Below are 22,327 nucleotides of genomic sequence, written 5' to 3'. Positions count from 1 at the left end.
TCTCTTTAACGATCTCCGGGGAGAAATCTGATTATAATTAACAGACTCCTTACACAGAAGCCTTCTTTTTAGTTGGCCTTTTTTTTTCTTTTTAGTAAACGGTAAAAAGCAACAAAAAAGAAAGAAGGGAAAAAGAATAAAAGTTAACAGAGGAGCACATCTGAGAACAGGTGATCAGAAACCCAGCGTGGAGAGAGGGCCTTGGTTTGCCAAGTGTCCCTCGGGAGCTCCGTGGTCCCCCGGGGCTCAAAAGCAGATAGTCACTTCCATCAGCTGCCTTCCTCTGCACCATGAGCACAAGAAAACTGAGAACTTGCACTGCTAGCAGAACCTTGAACTTGGAATATTTGATATTTAACCTTTTTCTTTCTATTGACTAAACTGGTTAAGTTTTCGATTCATTACAACAGTTTTTAATAGAGTAAAGGCTGGAAAACAAGTTACATTTCCATCAAAACTGGTTAATTATAATATGGTGGAACACCCCTCACCCTTGAGAATATGCACCATGAGGAAAAGATGTGCTTACGCTGTCACTTTCTCACGTGCCTTCCAACGGCCTAAGTCTCCATGAACAGAGGGCTAGTCTACGTCACACGCACAGCAGACGGCCTTGCCCTCCGGGCAGAGCCATGGTTTCTACTTAAGCTCACTCGCTCACACTGAACGGACCATTCTTCGACGGTGTTCTGTGGGTACGCCAAGCTAGCAGTCTCTGCTCTCTCCCCACGCGGGCGTATCTCAGGATCGAAGGTGCGTTCAAGAGAAGGAATGCCGGCTTCGTGTGGAAACTCTTCAGCTGGTTCTGAGCGCTGAAAATCTAGGGTCAGAAAGCTGACCTTCTATCTGCCGAATCAGGAGCCGTGCGGTGCGAGGCCTGCGCTGTCAGGCTGCTAACCGTGAGGCACGCGACTTTCCTACCTGAAGACACCTTGGGGTTTCCTTAGAGCTTCCCAGTCTGCACGTCTCACACTAGCGATTTTTATCAGGCTGAAGAGAATCTGTGCACCTTGCCAACTGCCAGGTCTGCGCTCAGCGTACACGAGGAAATACACGAAAACGGATGTGACCTCAGGAGAACCATTCCGACAAATCAGACCGACGGCAGCTGCCTGTCTTGGGAAGCCGCTGTGGGAAGGGCTCCGTTACTGAGCCGTCCTCCCCCTTCCCACGGGCACAGCTGCCAGAGGAGCCGCGGGCGGCGCGCTAGGCACGGGGGCCACCGCGCTTCAGTGCCTTGAGGGCACAGAACACGGGCAGAGGCTGCCGAGAGATCCCAATATAAGGTGGGGGCGGGCGGAGGGTCGGTTGGGGGTCAGGGACGGGCTTGGACTCTGCCTCCCTGGCGTATGAAACAAGAGCAGTCTCCCATAATGCGGACCCCACGCCCTAGGCCAGCCTGGCCCCGTCACTAACACCGACGTCGCTCCGAGGGCACAGCAGTCTCAGACACCTCCAGGCCGCTGGCCTCCTCCCACACATCAAGTCCTATCTTGGGCTTCTTTCCCCAACTTCTGGAACTCTGGGATTCCAAGCGCAGTGTCAGCAGAACGCACGGTGGCCTCCGCCCTCCCCGCCGTCGCTCAAAGGGAAGCAGAACGCTCCCAGGGACCAGGGACGGGCCACCTTCCTCCCGCGGGAGGGCGGGGTCCTTCTTGGCAGTCAGCGCTGTTTCGGAGCCCGGCGTGGGAGCTCACGTTGTCAGGGGAGTCACACGCCACGCCCGCTGCTGTCGGGCTCCCGTGTCCCGTCCCACCACTGCCTCCAGCGCCGGCCCACTCCTTCGTCTTGGCAGAGGCTGTGCTTCCTGTGCCCTGCCTCTTGGGCCCCCGACTGCGGTCCCTCCACCTCACTGCAGCCACATCCAAGGCCCGGTCACGGTCAGTGACCCGCCTTCCCACAGTCCCTACGCAGCCCCTCCCGCGTCCTAGACAGTGACTCCACCTCCCTTCACTCGTTACGCGCAACGCCACCCTCTACTGCTCTGTCGACACCTCGACTCCAGCGAACGCGACACTGTGTCCACGCCACCCCACCACGCTGCGGCCTGACTCCGGGCTCACGACCGCCCAGCCTACCACCCGGCACCCCTACCTGCCACGCCCCGCACATCCACTCCTCTACTCCCCTGGAGGGGGACTCCTCGTCTCCTCTCCCCGCCTCAGACCTGCGACGTTCCCTCACCCCCACCTCGCGGCTCTTCGCTCCTTCCAGCCGCCCACGTCAGGGAAGATCTCCAAGACCCCTCCACCGCTCCGCCCCCCACACCCCTGCACGGCCCCCCCCGCCCCACCCCCACCACGGCCCTGCCTCTGGGCACTGGGCCCCGGCCAGGACGAGTCCCCCTCACCTGCATCGACAACTCTTCTCCTTCTCAACAAGCTGCTGGCTTTCCCATCTTAAAAGAAAACACCTTCTCTCCAGCCCGCTTCCTCCTACCAGTTACCATCCAACTTCTGTTTTAGCAAAACACCTTCAGAGGCGCCCAAGAGACGCCCTCCCCTGCCTGTGCCCCCACCTCAGCGAGGTGCGCGCGCACCTTCCCCGTCACCCCACGACCACCCTCTCAAGACCCCCACGGCCCTTCCGCTGAACACAGTCGTCAGCCCGCGATCCCCATCTGCCCCCCCAACCTGCTCCGCCGGGAGGGCCCCTTCCGCCAGCCCCCATTGGCCACTCTCCTCTGAGGCGCATCCTCCATGACCGTCGGCTCCCTCCTCCCCACCCTCTGCAGACGCCAGGTCAGACACCCCTCCTCTGGGCCTCTCACTGGACGCAGGCTCCAATCGACCTATGGGCCAACCACATACTTGGAGCCTCGGGCCCTGGTCCGGACTCTCACTCTGGCACAGAACATTTCACAAGTCCACAACAGGACTTTAGTCCTTCCCTGTCATGGGTGATGGCCGATCCATCCCTCTGATGCTCAGACCCCCTGGGCACCATTTCTGCCTCCTTTCTCACAGCCGTGCGATCCCTCCCCGCGTGCCACCAGCCCTGCCCTGCATCACATCCGGCACGTGACTGCGCTCTACCATCGTGCCGGCGCCCCGTCCGAGCCCGTCACCTGTGACCTGGTTTAGTGTGGTCGCCTCCTCCCCCCTCGCCACCCTGCCGCGCTCTCCCTACAGAGCAGCGACAACGGTCCTCTCGTAACAGAAAGCGGGGCCCTGTCCTCCTCCACTCAAACCCCTGGTCACAGCCCCTACTGCTCCAAGGCGAAGCCGAGGCCCTCAGAACGGCCCAGGATCTCACATGACCGGGGCCCCGCGTGTCTTCTCTGCTGTCATCAGTCCACTTGTGGCAGGCCGTCTCTCTTGGGTTTTAATTCCACACACGAGGCTTGGCCTCATCCTGGATTCTCACTCGTCCCTCTGCCTGGAATAGCCTACCCTGAAACAGGGACATCACGGGCTCCCCGACCTCCTTCAACTCAGCTCTGTGACGAAGCTACCCGCGTGACCCCGGCTAAAGCCGCAGCCCACCCCGGGCCCTGGCTCCACTCCACCTCTGTCCTCTGCCACGCCACATAATGTTCCTGCCGTTAGGTTTACTGCTTACTTCGTGTGCCTGTCCGCCGGAAAGCAAGATCACAGCCGCACAAAGCCTCCTCGGCTTCTCTCAGCGATAGATCTCAGATGTCAGAGACGGAGTGTGCGGAACAGATGCATGAAGGCAGGCTCCGCGTCACCGGCTCAAAAGTAGCTTCCTAGCCTCAGGACATGTGTCCGCGACAGTAACACTCAAGGCGAGGCACTTCAAAATAACGCCTGAGGGACACGGAGCAGGGCACTCGCCACGCAGATGTTCCCACCGGGGAAATGATGAGAAACACCAACTCAGGCGTTCCCACAGCTACCTCTGCCGCCCCGGAAATTCAGAGGCCGCCCAGGGCTTTCCACTAAGTCATAAAGTAAGAGGTACAGACATTTCAGCAAATGAGTCTGGCCCGCCAAGCTGGCACGTGCCCGAGCGGGCGGGGAACGGACCCGAAGAAGCCGGCTGGTCCTCGCATACCCGCCGGCGAGAATGACTTGGCCGCGGCACTCCGCGACGTCACCAGGGCGGGGAAGACACGTACCTTGCACGGGCGTCACCACCGCCCCCTTGAAGTGGGGGTTTATGTGGATGTTCTTGGGCTGCTGCGGGGTCACCGGAGGAGGGGTGATCATCAGGCGCGGGGCCTCCATCTGGGGCGGCACGTGCGCCCCCTGGGGAGACGGGGCGTGCTGTGGGTGCTGCAGGGGCAGCAGGGGCTGCAGCGGCTGCTGCTGGAACAGGCTCCTGATGGGCTGCTGCTGGGGCGGCGGCGGTGGTGGCGGTGGCGGCTGAGGCTGCGCAGGGGGGATCAATCTTGGAGAGTGCGTCTGAAAACCACCAAAAAGAAGACAAATGCACAGCAATCAACATTTGGAAGAGAAGCAGAAAAAGGCTACTGCCCTACAGATCTGCGCAGACCCCAGCGTGAGAGTCACGGCTCACAGCGCTTCCCGGCTAACGGCATGTAGGAAGCAGCAGGGCCGTGCCGTGCCGCCCAGGCCCAGGGAGGGGGCCGCTCGCGATGGGAATCCGTCCCGGGCACGCGGAGGGCGGCGGCCTCAAAGGGACTCTCGTGGATTCCAAAAGAACAACTTTCGGTGCAGCCACTGACGCTGCCCGGAGGCGAGCACCGCGTGGCACACAGAGCCCAAGCCGCCCTCGGCCCCCGCGGCCCTGCGGCCGCTGTCCCCGGAGAGCGAAGAAGAAAGTCGGGCGTTAGACACCGAGCTAGAAACGAGGGCTGCCCTCGGGGAGGACACAGGCCTAGCGAGAGCCTGACTCCCATGCGGGGCGGGAGAGAGCTGAGAAGGTGGCACCTGCACCAGAAAGGAAGGAGGGAAAGAGGGGCGCCGGGCAGGGGACTCGAGGAACAACCCGGAAGCAGCAGCGGCACGGACACGCCTGCTGGGAAACTCGGGAGACCAGGGCGGCCGCAGCCACGCACACCCAAGACGGGGGAAGGCCAGGGTGTGAAAACAGACGCTCGAGGCAGTCAAGCATCTCAGGGTGATTCCATCCGACAGTCACGAGAGGAGGAAACCAGCGACCACGGCCGCGGCCACCGAGCCCGGGGCCAACCCCGTGTCTTCGGCGCCTACCGAAAGGTCAGTACATGAAGTAAGTGGCCGATGCCTGACGTCGCCATCAAGTGGGTCCCCGTCACTGTGCTCTTCCAAAGCAGCTGGTGAGCAGCAGAGCCGGAAGCGGGGTCCGACAAGCGGAGTCCACGCGTCCTGCCTGTGAGCACCAGGCCGCCATGCCGCACACCGTGGAGGCCGTGAACTCCAGCTCCACACGCATGGCGGCACACGCCACGTGCAGGATGGGGAATTACGGATGGGGACGTGGTGGACGTGGGACGGACGTGGGACGGACGTGGGACGGAGCAGGCGGACCACTCAGCAGGCCACGGCCAGAGCTGAGTGCAAGAAAAGGCCAGGGTCTGACGAGCAGTAGGGAAGACACATCTCACAGGAACGACGAGGATTCGGAAACCAGAGCGTATATGGCCTTGGTCTCAGGGAGGACTCTTCCAGAGACATTCCAGTGCTAGCCTGGGTCCTCAGCTCTCCGCGCTCCCGGCATCCAGAAGTGCTCCCTCTCGGGCCTCACGCCGCCGGGGGCTGGGCACACCCCTGCACTGTGAGTAGGGATCCAAGCCACCAGGGAATCCCCACGAGGAGCACGCTGACAGAGGCTCACGAGTCAGATCTGAACTGAACGGAGGACGGGCACCGTGCAGGCTCCTTCTTCACTCAAGAGCGTGAAGGGGTGAGAAGGAAATGGCGTGCTCTCATCGAGCGGAGCGGGGGGCCTGGGAGGCGCCCACGTGGAGGGGCACGGGGCAGAGCCAGGAAGCACACAGAGGGAGGGGCTCGGAGCGCGCCAGAGGCGAGGGCTTGGGAGACGCAGGTGCGCACAGAGAGGGCAGGTGGCAGGAAGGACGCCGCCGCCCAGCAAGAGCTCTGACCAAAAGGAGGGCGGACGAGAGGACAGCTGAAGGGGGGAGGAGAGAGAGCACAGCGCAAGCCTCAGGCGCTCCTCCCTGAGGAGGAGCTCGCCGCGGACACCCAAGGCGCCAGGGCACAGCAGCCAGGAGGTGCAGGGGAGCAGTGACTCTGAGAGCACAGTCAGGAAGTGAGGACAGTGGAGTCCAGGCGGCAAGGGACCGACCTAGGAGGAGACAAACTGACACAAAGCCACGAGCAAGCCTTTGACTCATTCTTCCCACAGGAGTCCAGACAGACCGCTCTGGGGTGCGAGAGTGAGCGGGGTCAAAAGCGCTCATGGTCGCAGGTGGGAGCGAGCTCAAGTTCATCCCCGACAGCCCTGGTCTTCCCAGGACACGGAAACTTCACACCACTGTGACCAGGAGACGCGAGCACAGAGCTTCCAGCCCAGAGCACCATTAGGCCGAGCAGGGCCAGCGATAGGCCCGTCCCCAGCTCCCCGTGGGCTCCAGAGCTCTCCGTGGTCACGAGAGCTCTGGGGACACGACACCCCTGGCAGGGGCCCCGGTCTGTCCTCCACTCGGCTAGGGATGCGCAAGCGCTCCCAGCCCCGCTCGGTCGGCCCCTCTGAAGGACGAAGGATGCTGGCTGGGCACGCCTCCTGTCCGTGGGTGCGAAGTTACCTCTCCGGGATCACAGAGACACAGCTACACAAAACCAAATCTCCCGTGTGGCTGTTCCCCTCTCCCCCAAGGAGGCCAAAATCACTGAATTGGCTGTTGAACACATGGCAAGTGGAGGCTGGGGCAAGGATAAGGGATGGGGAAGAAAAAGAAATCAAGTCCAGCCTTTTTGGCATTGGAGAAGCTTAAGAACAAAACAGTTGTGTGAGCAAACAGCCGTTATTAACATCGTCAGCTTCTTTATGCTGTAATCAACCCACCTACCTCTCTCCCCTTCCTGCACCTCAAAACGGAAATTCTCATGCAAAAACAGTTAAGTTACCTCTTCTCCCTTGTTACATTTCACAAATGGGTGCATGCTAACATTTAACAGTTCTCCACAGAGGCAAAATGTGGCTTTCCCCTAAATTCAGATAAAAATGGAGGAGGGACGTGTGGCAGACACAGTGGACACATACTTGTATTAAGCAAATTTGTCCTTGGAGATTGGCTTCTGAAGGAAAGAGCCACAAAATCCTAAAGCGAACTAAAAGAACATAAAAATCACTTTAATCCTTCTTTACCTCTGCGATATCTCCTCTTTGAAATGCACAGGAAATTCAACTTCAGCTGAAATTACAAGCATGTGAGTATGGACAGCACAGGACACTTACTCTAAGAGGATCTGCTCCGATTTAAGGAGAAACCGATGGGAAACAGTATAAAGAAAAAGCCATTTTTACAAAATGAACAGTGCTACCTGGATTCTCCACATACAGTCACTGTTTTGAGCGCGGGCACTCAGGACCAGCAGGGAGAGGCCGGGAGCCTGGCTCCTCTGGGGCTCCTGTCCCTTGAGGACATAAGCCTCCCACCGCTCCTTCCTCCGTAAGTACAGAGGGATTTGTCACTGCCCGACTACCAGGAGGACGGGATTTATAAGGACACAGGTGAGAGCACACCATAAAGAAACTTTCGCCATCATTCGTCGCATTAAACTTTAAGTTCAGACTCGGTGATCCACACAAAGTACGAAACCCACAAAGGCACATTTTCATTGGTTCTAACGTGTTGGGCTATCACAATAAAACTAAGAATTACCACGCCAGGAGGCTGCGTCGGAAGCAGGGCAGGTCTGTGATCTTTTATTCTTGCTCGCTCACTGCTCTCTCTCCTCTGGTCTCCCATTCCACGACACACTAAAGAGCTTCCTCTCCTTCCTCCCCGCCTCGAGCCATAGCGTCCCTGCTTATGCTGTCGCTCTCTCTCTTCGAACTCAAGCAACGCGGCTTTGGCTTCGGCTGAAAGCTCTATTTGAAAAGATGCATACGTGTTAGAAATCTTCAAACGGCCTAAACTCGACACACAGGGAGAAAACAGGGAAGACACACGGGACAAGGAAACCCCGAGACAGCAAGGGTCTCACCCACAGCAGGGAACTAAACCAGCAGCGAGCGGGGTTCAGCGCCCGGGAGACACCCGTTAAATGAGGACATGCTTTTCCCGGGGAGGAAGACACAAAGAGCCTCCGCCAAGTTCAAGTCTTTTCGTTGGAGACCACAAAACGGTGCAGAGGGAAGCTAAAAAGAAGGGCCTGAAGTTCGGTTTAACCATTGCCCTCAAACTGCCGTGGACACTTTCTCTTTCACGGACAGCAGACAACGCTGGGGAGGACCTGGGCCCACCAGGCCCACCCTGATACAATTTCTCAGTGAGACCCGCCCAGGTATTATGAATGCACCGTGGCACACAGACTCAAGATAGATAAAAAATCAATCAATCAAATAAATTCCTGTTTGTTCTGATTTAAGCAGAACTATTAACGGCATCACTCGGAAATCAAACAATTAATCTCATACAGTGGAAAACTCATTTCGTATGATCATTTCACATTTATTTAAAGAGACCTTTACTCTGTGAAAAAAGGCTTACACCCACGCTGTCTGATACGGAAGCTATAGCAAATGAGAGCAGAGCCACAGAAGGAAAAAACCCATTAATGCAAACACCTGTGGGATGCCCAGGAGACCCTCACCTCTCTGACCACTGCTTTAAGGATATAAAAACATGGACGCTGGCCCTAAGAAACTTCAGCTGGCACCTTATTCTAAATCCCTAAAGGAGAAAAGCCGACTTACTCAAATACGGTTCCTTTATTTTAAAATACTATGTAAACTGTGATATCTCATGTTAACAAATGTGTACCTTGTAAGGTTTCACTGAATCCCGAGGGGCGTTCTTACTTACGCCTTCTTCCAGAGTGAAGGACAAATTTTAAACATTACCAGCTTTAGCTCCTATCTCAGATTCCATAATTATCTCCAAACTCTTCCAAAATCTCTTAAGCCACATTTCATTTTCTTGATATTGTTTCTATGGTATTCCCCTCCCCTTCAAATAAATCTAGACCCCATTCAAAAGAAAATTTAATCTCTTCTTAACAAGCACAGACTTTTATTCTAATCTTGACTACATGACTGGTTCACATACACATTTTATGCGGTGAATCAGCAATTATTTTTCTAGTGGTTCTAAGTGTCAAGATTGATTTCACTATCCCCAGTAATAAAATGGTTTCAAATGACATCTTTAATCAGCAAGTAAAAATGCTTTCCTCCAATTGAGACAAGCTGTCACAAAAGGTCACCAAAATATGACAGGATGGAAATTACATTTGTAACTTCAACTGAAATGTTAATTTCCTCTTAAGTGTTTTCTGAACTATGTCCATATTCTAAAGTAAAGAGATAGAGTTGAATGTAACAAAGTTTTACACTGTATTGCCCTAAGATGTGCTTAGGGAAAACATCTGCGTACAAATAATTTTATAACAGCTGGATTAATACATAACGAGTCAATATTTGCAAAATACACAGCTTATTTGGCGAAACGGAAATAAATGATAGTCTGAATTTTTTTTTACAAGAGAACTTGAACGAAGAAATTTGTAAAACCCTTGCTTGTAATACAAGGACCATCAAGTACCCTCCTGCTGGCACTATCAATCTTGGACTGTTTGTTATTAGATGAAAATACTCTTTCCCACAGATCCTCTGCCTTAAGCAAAATTAACTACGGACTTTATTTCAAGAGAACATTATGTGGACATAAGAATGTTCTTTAGGCTAAAGCAATAAAATGTAATTTAACACATTATGTGTGCCAGCGAAACTTAGACTATTGCCAAATCTAGATGCCTACTCCTAGATTAATGGATAAAAGCAGGCCTAAAATAAATGTTGTCTTGCACGCACTGCTGTCCTGCTTCCCAGGAGAATCTCAGGCCCACCTCGGTCAGGCCAAAGGCCTGACTGCTCTGAACCTCTGTGCTGAGGCTTTAGGAAAACCAGTCACTGACACCCACTGTCCAGAGGTGGCTTCTGACATTTCCATCCAAAATTTGTCAGTCCTTTACATATGTATGTTCTAGAAACCCTGCTCAGCTGGGTTTCCCAAGTGAGTGAGGCCCTCATACCCTACAGCATCCTCTGTGTGTAACGAGTGACATCTATCTGCTAAGCACACAGCTTTGTGCCACCCTCGGGGAAACTAAGAAAAGGTTTAGTTTCCAGAATGCTGGCTGAGCTCCTTACTTAAGGCCGTAACCTACACGAAAGCCCAAACTGTACCTGAATTCCAAATCCACATCAATGACTATACACAAGGTTCTACAGCTGCCAGACTGTCATACATGTGAATCCAAGTTCTTCCTCATTTAGGGACGGCGCTACCTGTGTGAACACAGGAAAGACTAAGGGAGACCCACACCTTGTTAGGTTCTAGCGGGCACTGGCTGTCCACACGCAGCCCAAAGGGTCAGAAACAGGGGGGCCAGAGGACGATCTCATTCTTCTTTTTAAAGAGTGTTCTCAACATTAATCAATTATATCACAAAATAATTTTTATTTGTATTAAAAATGTTAAAGGACACCATTTGTCAAGAAACACGTATTATATGAAACAACATCTGGACTCTGGTAGCAAGATATTTTAATTCCATTACAAGGAGTGGGTGGACAGCATTATACAGTCAAATACATGTAAGGATTTCTGTACAGAACCTGAACCTGACGTCTCTCTCACCAGGAGCACGCAGATAAACTGATGGGTGAAACACAAATACTGTAGCAGCTTCTCTTTCTCAATCAGTATTTTCTTATGTACAAAATTAACCTTTCGTTGGAGGAGGGGGATCAAGGTAATGAGAGCTCACTGTTTTAGAAAACCAATCTTTACATGGACAGAAAAGTCCCTTTGGTTCGGGGAATAAGCCTGAGTTAGTAAAAGCTCGTGTTGCAAACACTAAGCTTCCTTATGCAGGGCTCACAAGTATGGGGCATTTAAGCACCGTTTTCACCTACCTTAGTACCTGGCCGAATTTGCACAAACATACTTAAGCCTTATTTGTCAACGTTTAAAAGAAACGGTTAAATGTCTACACCGTTTATGCTGACGGCCCTTCTGCCTCCAAGGACTCCAGACTCTCTCCCCGCCGTATTTCAGGTCTCTGGCTTGCCTACCACTAACCCCCTCAGGCTCCATCTCTCAGGAGGTACAAATGACCCTGAAAACAGCAAAACGAGGCAAAGGTCCTGAGACACAGGAATTAAAGCGACACAGAGAGTGAGCAAGAGCAGGCCGGACACCTCCAGATGTGAGGTCAGTGCCCGGGGCAGGTACAATGCAGAGAGATGGCCCTGGCTGAGGCCGGGAGGTGGCCAGAGACATCAGGTTCAGGCAAGGATGTAACATTACCGATTCCTCCTGCTAAAGGATACACTGTGTTCTTCCCCCACCCTTCTGTTTTAAGACTTCCGCTCATCTCCTTTCACCCAAGGCCAACTTGAGACCTTCCTTCTTAGAAAACTTATGTTGTCCTGCTTCAGACAAACTGGCAACTTTATAGCATAACTAGAGAAAAAGGCAGGGAACTCCTGGGCCAAAAGGTAGAGGAACTCAGAGGGGAAAGAGCTAGAGAACCCAAGAGCCTAGGGCAAGCTCTCCATGGAGCTCACTGAGTGAGGTAACACGGCAAGAGTGGCTCACTCACAACTGTTAACCTGCACGCCTCGGGAGCTCAGTGTCCTCGTGCACAATTCACATCTGCCGCTCATGGACACACGCTCATGTTTCCAGCTAAAAAATGGCTGATAATGGTTTCAGAAGTAATAAACGTAGTCACTGGGGGTGAGTTTCCCCATTTTTATTTTGACCAACACCAGGAAGCAGGTGAACCCTGTCCTTCCACCCTCCCACCTGCCTCCTGGAAGTCGGTACAAAACCCCAGTGGTTCTCAAAACCCGGGTTCCAGAACAGCAGGCGCAGCAGCACCTGGGAACTCAGCAGAAATGCAACTTTCGTGGACACCCCCTGAAACCTACCGCATCGCAAGAGCTGGGAGTAGGTATAGGAATCTGTGTTTTAACAAGCCTTCTAGGTGATTCTGCTGCTCACTCAAATCTGAGAACCACTGCTTTATCTCTGCAATGGACACTGGAGAAAACAGTTGCGGGACAGGGTAGGGTCAGTGCTGATGAAGGCTCTCTGCTGGCCTGCAACGGCCTGCCGCAGACCTTCAAAAGCAGCGTTTGTTCAAAATGATTGTTCAACTGACTACGTCTGAACGATCTTATCTCCTCAAACACGGAAAGGAGTGGCAGACGGAAAAAGAAAACACAAAAACAGATGGTTATAATGACACTAACAGGTACAAAATACAAACTGTCTAGCCCTGAATTAGCCCTAGCAACCTCGTGGTCTCAAGAGGGGTCAAAGGGCCGTCCCCACACACCTTCCCAGAGCCGGCCAGGAACTGCATAACATGCACGAGAGTGGGTCTAGGCCATCGACTCCAAAAGAAAAGCTATTAAAAAAATAAGCAATCAAATATTTTATTCAAACATTTTTAATCCAGAAAACAGTCATTTTTGTAGAATGACTTTTACAGCACCATAACTCAGCTCTAACCTCACACAGACCGTCCACTCTCTGGACGGCCATGCATAACAATCCATAAAGTCAAAAAAAATTGTTTTTTAACCTATTTAACTAATCATAATAGTACTATGGAGAAAGTTTGAAATGGGAGTGAAGAAGGATGGGAGACAGGCAAAAAAAGTTACCCAAAGTTTCTGGAATGTTCCTTCTCTCTCTAGTTACATCTGAGAGCCTAATAATTGTTCCTTCTTTCCTTTCAGTTTTGAACCGCAATCGTCCAGATTCTTCATCATCATCATCTTCCTCATCGGATTCTTCTTTTACGTCCTTCTGTAGTTCCAAAGTCTCCATACCTCCCTACAATGCAGACACACAAAACAAAAACGGAGACGGAGTTCACATTCTTTTGAATTAAACACTGAAGCCTGATTTTATATATATAAGGTTCTTTATATTTCAGATGTAAAGATGCTGCAAAATGTTCTGTCACAAGGCCATGTGAAACCCTAAACCGATATGAGAAACAAATGATCTCAAACATTAAAAAACACGTTGGAAAGAGTTCAATTCTTGCTTGTAATTAAAGGCCAAACCCTATATATACTGTTGCTTCTACTTCTGAGAGAAAACTCGCGAATTTCAAAAGTCCCTGCTGGCCTCAAGTCTGACCCAGACGCCAGCAAAAGTCCACGTATTCCTTAAACCAACACTGGAGCTTTAAGACTTTTGGGCCCATGTCCCCCTGTGGAACTTACATTCCAGGAGAACCCACTCCCTTCCAGTCACACAGGCTCGATGCTTCCGGTAACTCCTGACCCCATCTGCCATGATTTCCAAACCTGTTGTTACGTTGCTTAGTTTTTCCAGCCTCCACCTGGTTCCCCCCTGCGCTCTCACCCTAGTGCTTCACTCCACCATCCAGGGTCTGCATTGCCACCTCTGGCCCAGATTTTACTGCAACAACACAACTTTTTTTTTTTTTCCAGTCACACGGAAACCAGCTTTTATCTCCTATTTTATTATGTCAGTATTCCCACAAAAATACTGCCTAATCTGGTCCCAACTGAAAGTCATTTCTTCATCAACAATTCTTCCTTTATCACAAATGTTCCTTTTATGCCACTGATCACTTTTGACCTTTTACTTGGTCTCAGTGACCTACTGGGAGAGAATAAGACAGGTACTTATTGAGTGCCAGGTTCACACAAATTCTTTTTGTAAACACAAGAAAACAGAACTTGCCCCTCTATTCTCATGATTCGTTATTTTAAACGTGCTTTACTCTTAACAGAAACAAAAATGAACTGCCTCATTAGAAAATGCGCAAGAAAAAATTTAACATAAACCCAAAAGACAACTGTTTTATATTCTCCTCCCAACATTTTCCATGAAAAAAGGTCAACTACAAATGCACGTACTCACTGCTGTGAATACTGCCAAGTCTCTACACACCTTCAGGAGTTCAAATGCCTGAAGATACAATGACGAATGTATGACTATATATTTTAAGCCTGATGACAGTGACGCCACCTTTCAGTACTCTGACATTTAGTATAGCACGGAATCTTAAAGCACCAAAGCCTTGGTATTTTGTTGGTTTGATATTTGATATTATTCCCGTCTTCCTGAATATCTGAAACCAATGAGTAACACTTGCGAAGGGCCCAGCTGGGCCTGGGCGGCACTCCGCTCCACTCAAGGGTAAGCTCACGGACAAAGTGCTCTTCTCCTCGTCCGTCCGTATGCTCCAGAGCAGTGCTTCTCAAATGTCATGTCCACAACCATCACCGGGAACCCGGTTCTGATGCAGATCATGACTCCACAGGGGGGCCTGAGACTCTGAATTTCTAACATGCTCCACGTGAAGCCAACACGCTTCACAGACCATGGTTTTTGAGTAGCCAGGCCACAGAGGAGGGAAAGGAATGGCCACCAATAAAGCAAAGATTCCATTTATTACAAGAGTCATTCCTAATTCAACCATTAACAGTAATTTCAGTTCAAAGACCTTCCAACCAGTTCAATGCACAGCATGACAATACGAAGCTAATAAAGGGTATTCTGCATCCAAATCTCCACCTAAGAAATCTCAAGAGAACAAGGATGACTGGAAAAGTCTTTCTTTGAAGCAAATCCTAAAACCCACCAACAAATCGAGTCTATGACCCAGCATTTCGCATTCCCAGGTATTTATCCAAGAGAAATGATCATTTATGTGCATGTAAAAACCTGTAGGCAAATATTTACAGCTCTCTTTTGGGTCAGCAAAACTGGATCAACAGTAAGTGAATGGACACATAAAGCGGGTCCATTCAATGCTCCTGAGCCCTAGCAAGGAATGAGCTACTGATAGACACCTGGGGTGAGGTGGCAAAGGTGTGCGGGATGGGAGAGGCCAATCGCGATATACTGCGACAAGTCCGCTCACAGGACGTGCTCCAAGACAAAACATGATACTGGTTGCCAGTGGTTAGAAACGGAGGGAAGGCAGGACTACAGAAGCACAGCATTAAGTTGGTTTTCTGAGCAATGGAATTTCTAGAACGCAAACTTGTGGTACAGGTGTCCAATTAAGCCGGTAACCACATGAAGGACTACACAAGCCCTGAAGTGGCTTCGCCTGCCTCAACTACAGTGCATTTGACAACCTTCACTAAACTGGACTTGTGCCATCAGGCACTGGTTACTGCCTCTTACTCTAAATACTGGGCTCAAAAAAAAAGAAAAGGAAAAAGCACCTCTTTTAGCCATATGATTTACAGAATAACCAATCTGCCAAAATGCTGACTTTCTGGACAGCTTTTGACAAGGACTATCTAGTATTCCATTCATAGGAAGGGTGGTGTTGGGTGACAAACAATAATCAAGTTATCTTAAAATTTTATTGTACAAGAAGTTAAATAATTGTGTATCTGTGATCTTATTAGGCTCTGCCAAAAGTACTCAGAGGTTTAATTTTAGCTACTTAATTATGATGAAAAGCTGAAAGCCATAATTGTGACTCTTAGCAGAGGGCACACATTAAAACCACTGTGAAAGCTCTTCAGAGACAGACAAGTCAGAATCTGATCACATTCTGCTGTCCCTTGAACCACACAGGTGGGAAATGCACAGGTCCACGTACATGTGGATTTATTGGATGAATACAGTACTATAAACAGATCTTCCTTATGGCCCAACGTGAGGCTTGAACTCACAACCTTGAGATGAAGACCTGAGCTGAAATCGAGAGTCAGGCATTTAACCGAATGAGCGACCCAGGTGCCCCTCCTTAAGATGTTCTTAATAACGTCTCTTTCCTCCAGCTTGCTTTATTATTTATTACAGCATATAATACACATAACATATAAAATAGGTGCTAATCAACTATTTCTGTTACCAGTAAGGCGCTTGGTAGTTAAGTTCTAGGGGATCCAAAAGTAAAAGTTATATGCAGATTTTTGACTGAGTGGGGACGAGCACCCCTAACCCCAGCATTGTTCAAGGGTCAACTGTATACATAAACAATTAGAAAGTCGAATTCTGGCAAGACCCAGACCTGCATATTTTTTAAGCTCTCCAGCTAATTCTGAAATGAACCTGTGATCTCTCAATGTCTTGAAAGAAAATTCAGTATTCGATCCCAAACCCAAGGGGAAAAAAACAGGCAGTTCTCTGAAACAAGGGTGGGGGGCTTGGGAGTTGGGAGGGTGGAGAAAAGTATACAGAACACTGTTTTTAAAAAACTTCCCAGAAGTTTTTAATGCTTACAGAATATTTGATAGAGAATTCTTCATTATATCATGACATATACATACAAATCAAACACCAATTCTGATTCTACCAACAGTGAAAATTTACAAGTTGGAAAGACGGAGCAAACTGTGCAAAAATTGTTAAGAAAATTACAGACCAATATCCTTCATAAATACAGACATAAAATTCCTTAAAACAATAAAAGCACATGGAATCCAGCAAAATATAAAAAGGAAAATACATCAGAACCAAGTGAGGTTTAGCAAGAGCCAGAAGCACAAGGCTGATTTAACATTCAAAACACTCAATTAACACATCTTGGAGATGAATTCCAAATTCCCCGCAGATAGCCCCCCTGCCCCAAGCCCTCCTCCGGAGGTGGAACTTCAGGCCTTCCCCACACCTTGACAGGCGACCACGCACCCTTAGGGACTTGCCTCCAAAGAACAGAGCGGGGCAAAGGAAAGACAGCACTTTACAGACCTACCACCCACCATGGCAAACCTGACCCGACCACAGGATCAAGGCTAACACTGCCAGGGAGGTCCTGTACCCAGTGGTGTGACGGAGGAGAAGGGTATCGGACCTCTGTGATATTCTCTCCAAAATCCCTGAACTCCAGTCTAATCATGAGGAAAATACCAGACAGGCCCAGACTGCACACAGTCTACAGGATACCTGGCCAGGTCACCTCTTTAGACGTCACAAACACAAGTCGAAAGTTGTGAAACACAAGGAAAGACTGACAAACTAACACAGACCGGAGGAGACACAACAGTGTGGTCCCCTGGACTGGATCCCGGAACGGAAATTCGAAGTCATTAATAATTAAAAATTTGTGTAATGGAAATAAAGTCTGGAGTATTGTTAATATAGTTTTTTTAAAAAGTCAATTTAATTCACATTAATAAACGAAAGGATAAAAGCCACAGGAGTATCTCAACAGATGCAGGGAAAGCACTGACAAAATCCAACACCCATGTCTCACGTTTAAAAGAGTCTCAGCAAACTAGATACAGAAAAGAGCTTCTTCGATCTGATGAAAACAAAGCAAGCCAAACAAAGCTTCAGTGAGCTTGTATTACGTACTTCGAGGGACATCAGACACTTCCCCTGCCATCAAGAACCAGGCAAGAACGAGTGGCTCCAGTATTTCTAGTCTACATAGCACTAGAGGCCACTGAGGTCAAAGACATAATAGGGCAGGTCGGAAATGAAGAATTAAAGTGTGTCAATTAATAGCAACGTGATTATTAAGATATCAGTTTTCCCCCAATTCCATGGAAAGATACAATGCATTCTCTACCAAAATCCCAATCAGATTTGTAATAGGTATTGGCAAATCAGTTACAGAATTTACATGGAAATCCCAAAGATCTAGAATAGCCGAAACAATCTTGAAAAGGAAGACAAAACTGGTGTATTTACACTACCTGATTTCACGCTACAGTAATCAAGACAGTGTAACACCAGCAAGGGAATAAAAAAGGTTCCAGAAAGAGACACAAACTTAAATGGTCGATTAATTCCCAATACAAGCACTAAGGCAATGCAGTGGGGACAAATAATGGTGCAACGATCAGGGGCACATACAGAAAAAAGTGAGCCTCATTCACACACACACACACACACACACACACACACACACACGTATCAGTTGCGATAGATCAGAGACCTAAAGTATAAATAGCTAACATTACAGAGCTTCCAGAAGAAAACACAGGCTAGTATCTTTGCAGCTCTGGGGTAGACAAAGATTTCTTGGGCCGCAGAATTACCTGGTCTTCGTCAAAATTAAATTTTCTGCTCATGACAAGGCACCTTTAAGAAAATTGTAACACAAGCCACAGTCTCAGAGAAAATATCACTATACACATAAACGTCTATCTGGATATAAACACCTATCTATCAAGAACATACAGACAGTAGGTGTATAGATGTTCTACGTGGAGCAGGCAGATATAGACAACACATACATATGCACAGATGATATATACTCTCCATATGGAGTAGAGACACAAAAATTAAAAAGACAACCCGTGTTTTTAAAAGACTAAAAACAGACACAAAGAAGATACGGAAGTCCAACAGGCACAAGGAGTGGCACTCAACATCCTTAGTTAGCAAAGGAATACACACTTAAGTCATGATGACACAACCAGTCCAAGGACTAAACGGAAGGCAGACAGAACCAAGTGACGGAGAACGGAGACTCTCAGGCACGAGCACCGGGAGTACAAAATGAAACGACCACTCTGCAAAACCATTTGGTGGTTTATTCTAGAATTCAACATATCTCTACCCTGTCTCAGTAATTCCATTCCTAGATAACACCAAGGAACATGAAAAGATATAGCCACTGGCAGATGTGTAAAAAACTCTTTATATTACTTTACTCATGATTAAAAAAAAAGGAAACCCAAGTACCTATTTATTATTGGGAGAATGAACAAATACGGTACACTCACAAGACGGGATGAACTACCGACATACACAACTACCTGGATGAGTCTCCAAAACGTTCTGTTAAACAAAAGAAGCTAGACGCAGAGTCAACCTTACATATGACAGGGCTACATTTCTATGAAGCTCTAGAAGAGGAAAGACTGATTTCAGGCGGCAAATACGAAACGGCGTTTGCCCCTGGGGAGCCAGGACTGACCAGAAAAGAAAGAAGAGGGAATGTTCTGGGGTCACAGAACTGCTTCTTACAAAGGAAGACAGTAACTGGAAAAAACGCGTCTCAAAACACCGAACCGCGCGTGTCGGATCTGTGTCTGCCGCTGAACATGAACGGGACCACAGTTTTCACAGGAAGTATGTGACACCGTGCAAAGATGTTTGCGGACTTCCCTCATCGCTTCTCGTAGACACGAAAACAGTACCTAAACCGGCAAGCCCGTTTACGCCGTGTTTGAAGACCATGGCCCGAGTGGCCCCGAGGCGGCCAGAGAATGGGACGGGCTTGGCGGTCATCTTCGTAGTTCTGTCTTTCTCACTTGATGCCAGGACGGTGACTTCTTCGTCCTAACCAGGCAAGAACGTTCGGTAAATAAAAGGAGCTGCCTAAAGTAGGCTTCTCCGTCGAAGTCCCTCTCCGGTTCCGTAACTCAGCCTCTACTAGGTACCCAAACGCAGCTCCCGGAACGCGGTCTTCCCTTCCCAAGAGCTGCAAACCGCCTCCTGGCCTCGGCAGAGGCTGCTGGACTGCCCGGGGCGGGGCCGTCACCACCCTGCAGACACTGAAGGAAATGGATGAAAAAGCCAGAGACCCCGCCACACGGGCAGGGGCAGGAACACGGTGCGGCGGCTGACTGCAAGTGTCACTCCTCCCGGAGGGCTCTGCGAGCGACAGGCCCCGAAAGCAAAAGGCACGACAGCAGCGCACAGCGCACGACCCCTACCTTTCAACACCTCAAGCAGCATCGCGCCCACACGCTCCCAGTAAAGATCTTGTAGACGGACTCTACTTTCAGAAAGAAAACAAGCCCCAGATCCGTGTCACGAGGGGAGAGACCAGCACATGTCCTGCCTCCAAGAAGGACCATTGAAAGTCCTGACAGCGAAGAACATTACAAAGAATTTTCAGTCAGTACAAAACAAGCAACGTAAACAGGGTAAACTTCAACCACCGGGACAGAAGGATAGGAAAGTAAATATATTGAAAAATATGTTACAGGGGCACCTGGGTGGCTCAGTCGGTTGAGCGTCCGACTTCAGCTCAGGTCGTGATCTCGCGGTCTGTGAGTTCGAGCCCCACGTCCCGCTCTGTGCTGACAGCTCGGAGCCTGGAGCCTGCTTTGGATTCTGTGTCTCCCTCTCCTTCTTCCCCTCCCCCGCTCATGCTCTGTCTCTGTCTCAGAAATAAACATTAAAAAAATTTTTTTAATACTTTCAAATACTAAATTTAAAATTAAATTATGGAATATTGAGCTTAAAAGAAAAGAAAGCAAATACTATACCTCCCAACAGATAGCATTAAAAAAAAAAAAGAGTATTTAATCTGGATGAGACTTTACTTTCTGTTCTATAAAAAGATTCATACTGAAATCCACTCTTAGGATGTTTCGTGTGAGAATTAACAACAACTAGAAATCACAGGAGTTAACAAATGCAATCTGGTTCTTTGCCTTACACATTCCAGGGTCAAAATGTTAACCATCTTATTTTCCCCACTTCTAAAAGTTATTTTGGTCATAGCAAAAATATTTCAAAACATTTGGGGTTCAGGGGCACCTGGGTGGCTCAGTTAAGCAGCCGACTCTTGAGTTCAGCTCAGGTTAAGATCTCCTGGTTGTGAGTTCGAGCCCTCATAGGGCTCCGTGCTCAGGGCAGAGCCCACTTCGGATCCTGTCTCCCTCTCTCTGCCCCTCCCCGCCACGTCCACCCCCATCCCCGTGTGCTCACTCTCTTGCTCTCGCTCTCTCTCGCCTTGTGTCACACACACACACACACACACACACAAATAAATGTTAAAAATTTTTAAATAAAACATTTGGGAAACAAAGTATCAAATAACCCCACCATCTAGAGGTAAGTAAGCACTATCACCATTTTTTATCTGTCCATTCGGATGTTGAGAGTCTCACACCCACGCGCACACACTCAGATGGGGGAATCGTATCATCTTGGTCTTTTTACTTTACATGCCCAACAGAGAGCCAGGGCACCCTCTGGTAAACCTACAGCCCCCATCATTTAACCCTCTAGAAAAACCTACTACGTTGGCTCCATTTACTCCCAAGGCTGCAAACGAACAGCCAGAGTACACATCTTTGAACACATCTTAAATGGACTCTTTCAGATGACTTCGTCAAGGTGGAATTATTGAGCCAAAGGACTTGAAGGCTTTCGATACTGTCAAGAACAGTGAAGGGTGTGTGATTTACCCTTCTTGCAAGCTAATGAGGTCGCCGGCCACTGTTCCACGGAGGCAGTGAGAGGACATGAGACCCTGGTCACAGCTGAGGACAACGCACTACTCTGACCCAGAGCAGTGGCATTTTGGGGCCAGCTCCCTGAGCCGATTCCCTGTGCACCCTGTGAACGCAGGGGGCTGTGTTACAGGACACGGGAGGGACGCCGAGTTTAGCCACACACACCACCCCCCCCCCCCCCCCCGCCCAGTGTGTTCTAACGAGCAGAAAGCACATCTGCCCCTGGTGCTTCAGGAAGACACTCCGTCTCTTGACCCGTGTGCTGCACAAACATCCGTGAACAGACGGCTGACGACAAAGGTGCAGCCAGCTTTGCTCGCCAGATATGCAGACATGAGAGACCTTGGAAGACAGACCCCTGGCAGTTAACATTTCCGAAATGTCCCCCAATTGAACGAGACTATATCTGACCAATAATTTTGATTTTTGCCAGTATTAAAAAAGGTTAAAATTATCAGTTTTCATGTTATTTTACTGAATGTATTTTACATACTTAATGCTCATTTGCTTACCTAATTTTTGGATTACTTTCTCACATTATTTAGTCTTCTTTCTATAGGAGAGCTCATCTGTATATATTGAGTATATTTAACTCTTACATACTGAACATATTAACTTTACTGACTATATTAATTTTTAGGCTCACATGTAAATATTTCCCCACATTTGTCATGTGTCTGAACTTCTTTACAGTGTTTTGGAGTACTTATATATAATCAAGTCACTCTTTTCCCTTATGACTTAAAAAAGCCTTATTTACCGGGGCGCCGGGTGGCTCAGTTAGGTGTCTGACTTCAGCTCAGGTCATGATCTCATGGTTCATGGGTTCGAGTCCCACGTCCGGCTCTGTGCTGACAGCTCAGAGCCTGGAGCTGCTTCAGATTCTGTGTCTCCCTCTCTCTCTGCCCCTCCCCCACCTCCCTCCCTCCCTCCCTCCGTCCCTCCCTCTCTCTCTCTCTCTCTCTCTCTCAAAAATAAATAAACTTAAAAAAAAAATAAAGGGGCGCCTGGGTGGCTCAGTCACTTAAGCGTCCGACTTCAGCTCGGGTCATGATCTCATGGTCTG

General features: G+C 49.4%; 1 protein-coding gene across 10 annotated transcripts in view; it reads right to left on the bottom strand.

Moving 5' to 3' along the window:
* Window positions 1-22,327, bottom strand: part of RBM33 (RNA binding motif protein 33) — a 141,087-nt gene that overhangs the window by 66,877 nt on the left and 51,883 nt on the right. For all 10 annotated transcript variants that reach the window (XM_045496284.1, XM_045496285.1, XM_045496290.1 and 7 more), the window contains 3 exons: window positions 12,775-12,946; window positions 7,754-7,962; window positions 4,082-4,367 (listed from right to left, as the gene is read on the bottom strand). In XM_045496284.1, the coding sequence (XP_045352240.1) occupies window positions 4,082-4,367; window positions 7,754-7,962; window positions 12,775-12,946 (667 nt within the window). The remainder of the gene's footprint in view (window positions 1-4,081; window positions 4,368-7,753; window positions 7,963-12,774; window positions 12,947-22,327) is intronic.

Source organism: Leopardus geoffroyi, chromosome A2, assembly GCF_018350155.1.
Source record: "Leopardus geoffroyi isolate Oge1 chromosome A2, O.geoffroyi_Oge1_pat1.0, whole genome shotgun sequence".
Taxonomy (NCBI): domain Eukaryota; kingdom Metazoa; phylum Chordata; class Mammalia; order Carnivora; family Felidae; genus Leopardus; species Leopardus geoffroyi.
The sequence above is the reverse complement of the archived record's forward strand: the minus strand, read 5'-3'. Positions and strand labels throughout refer to the sequence as shown.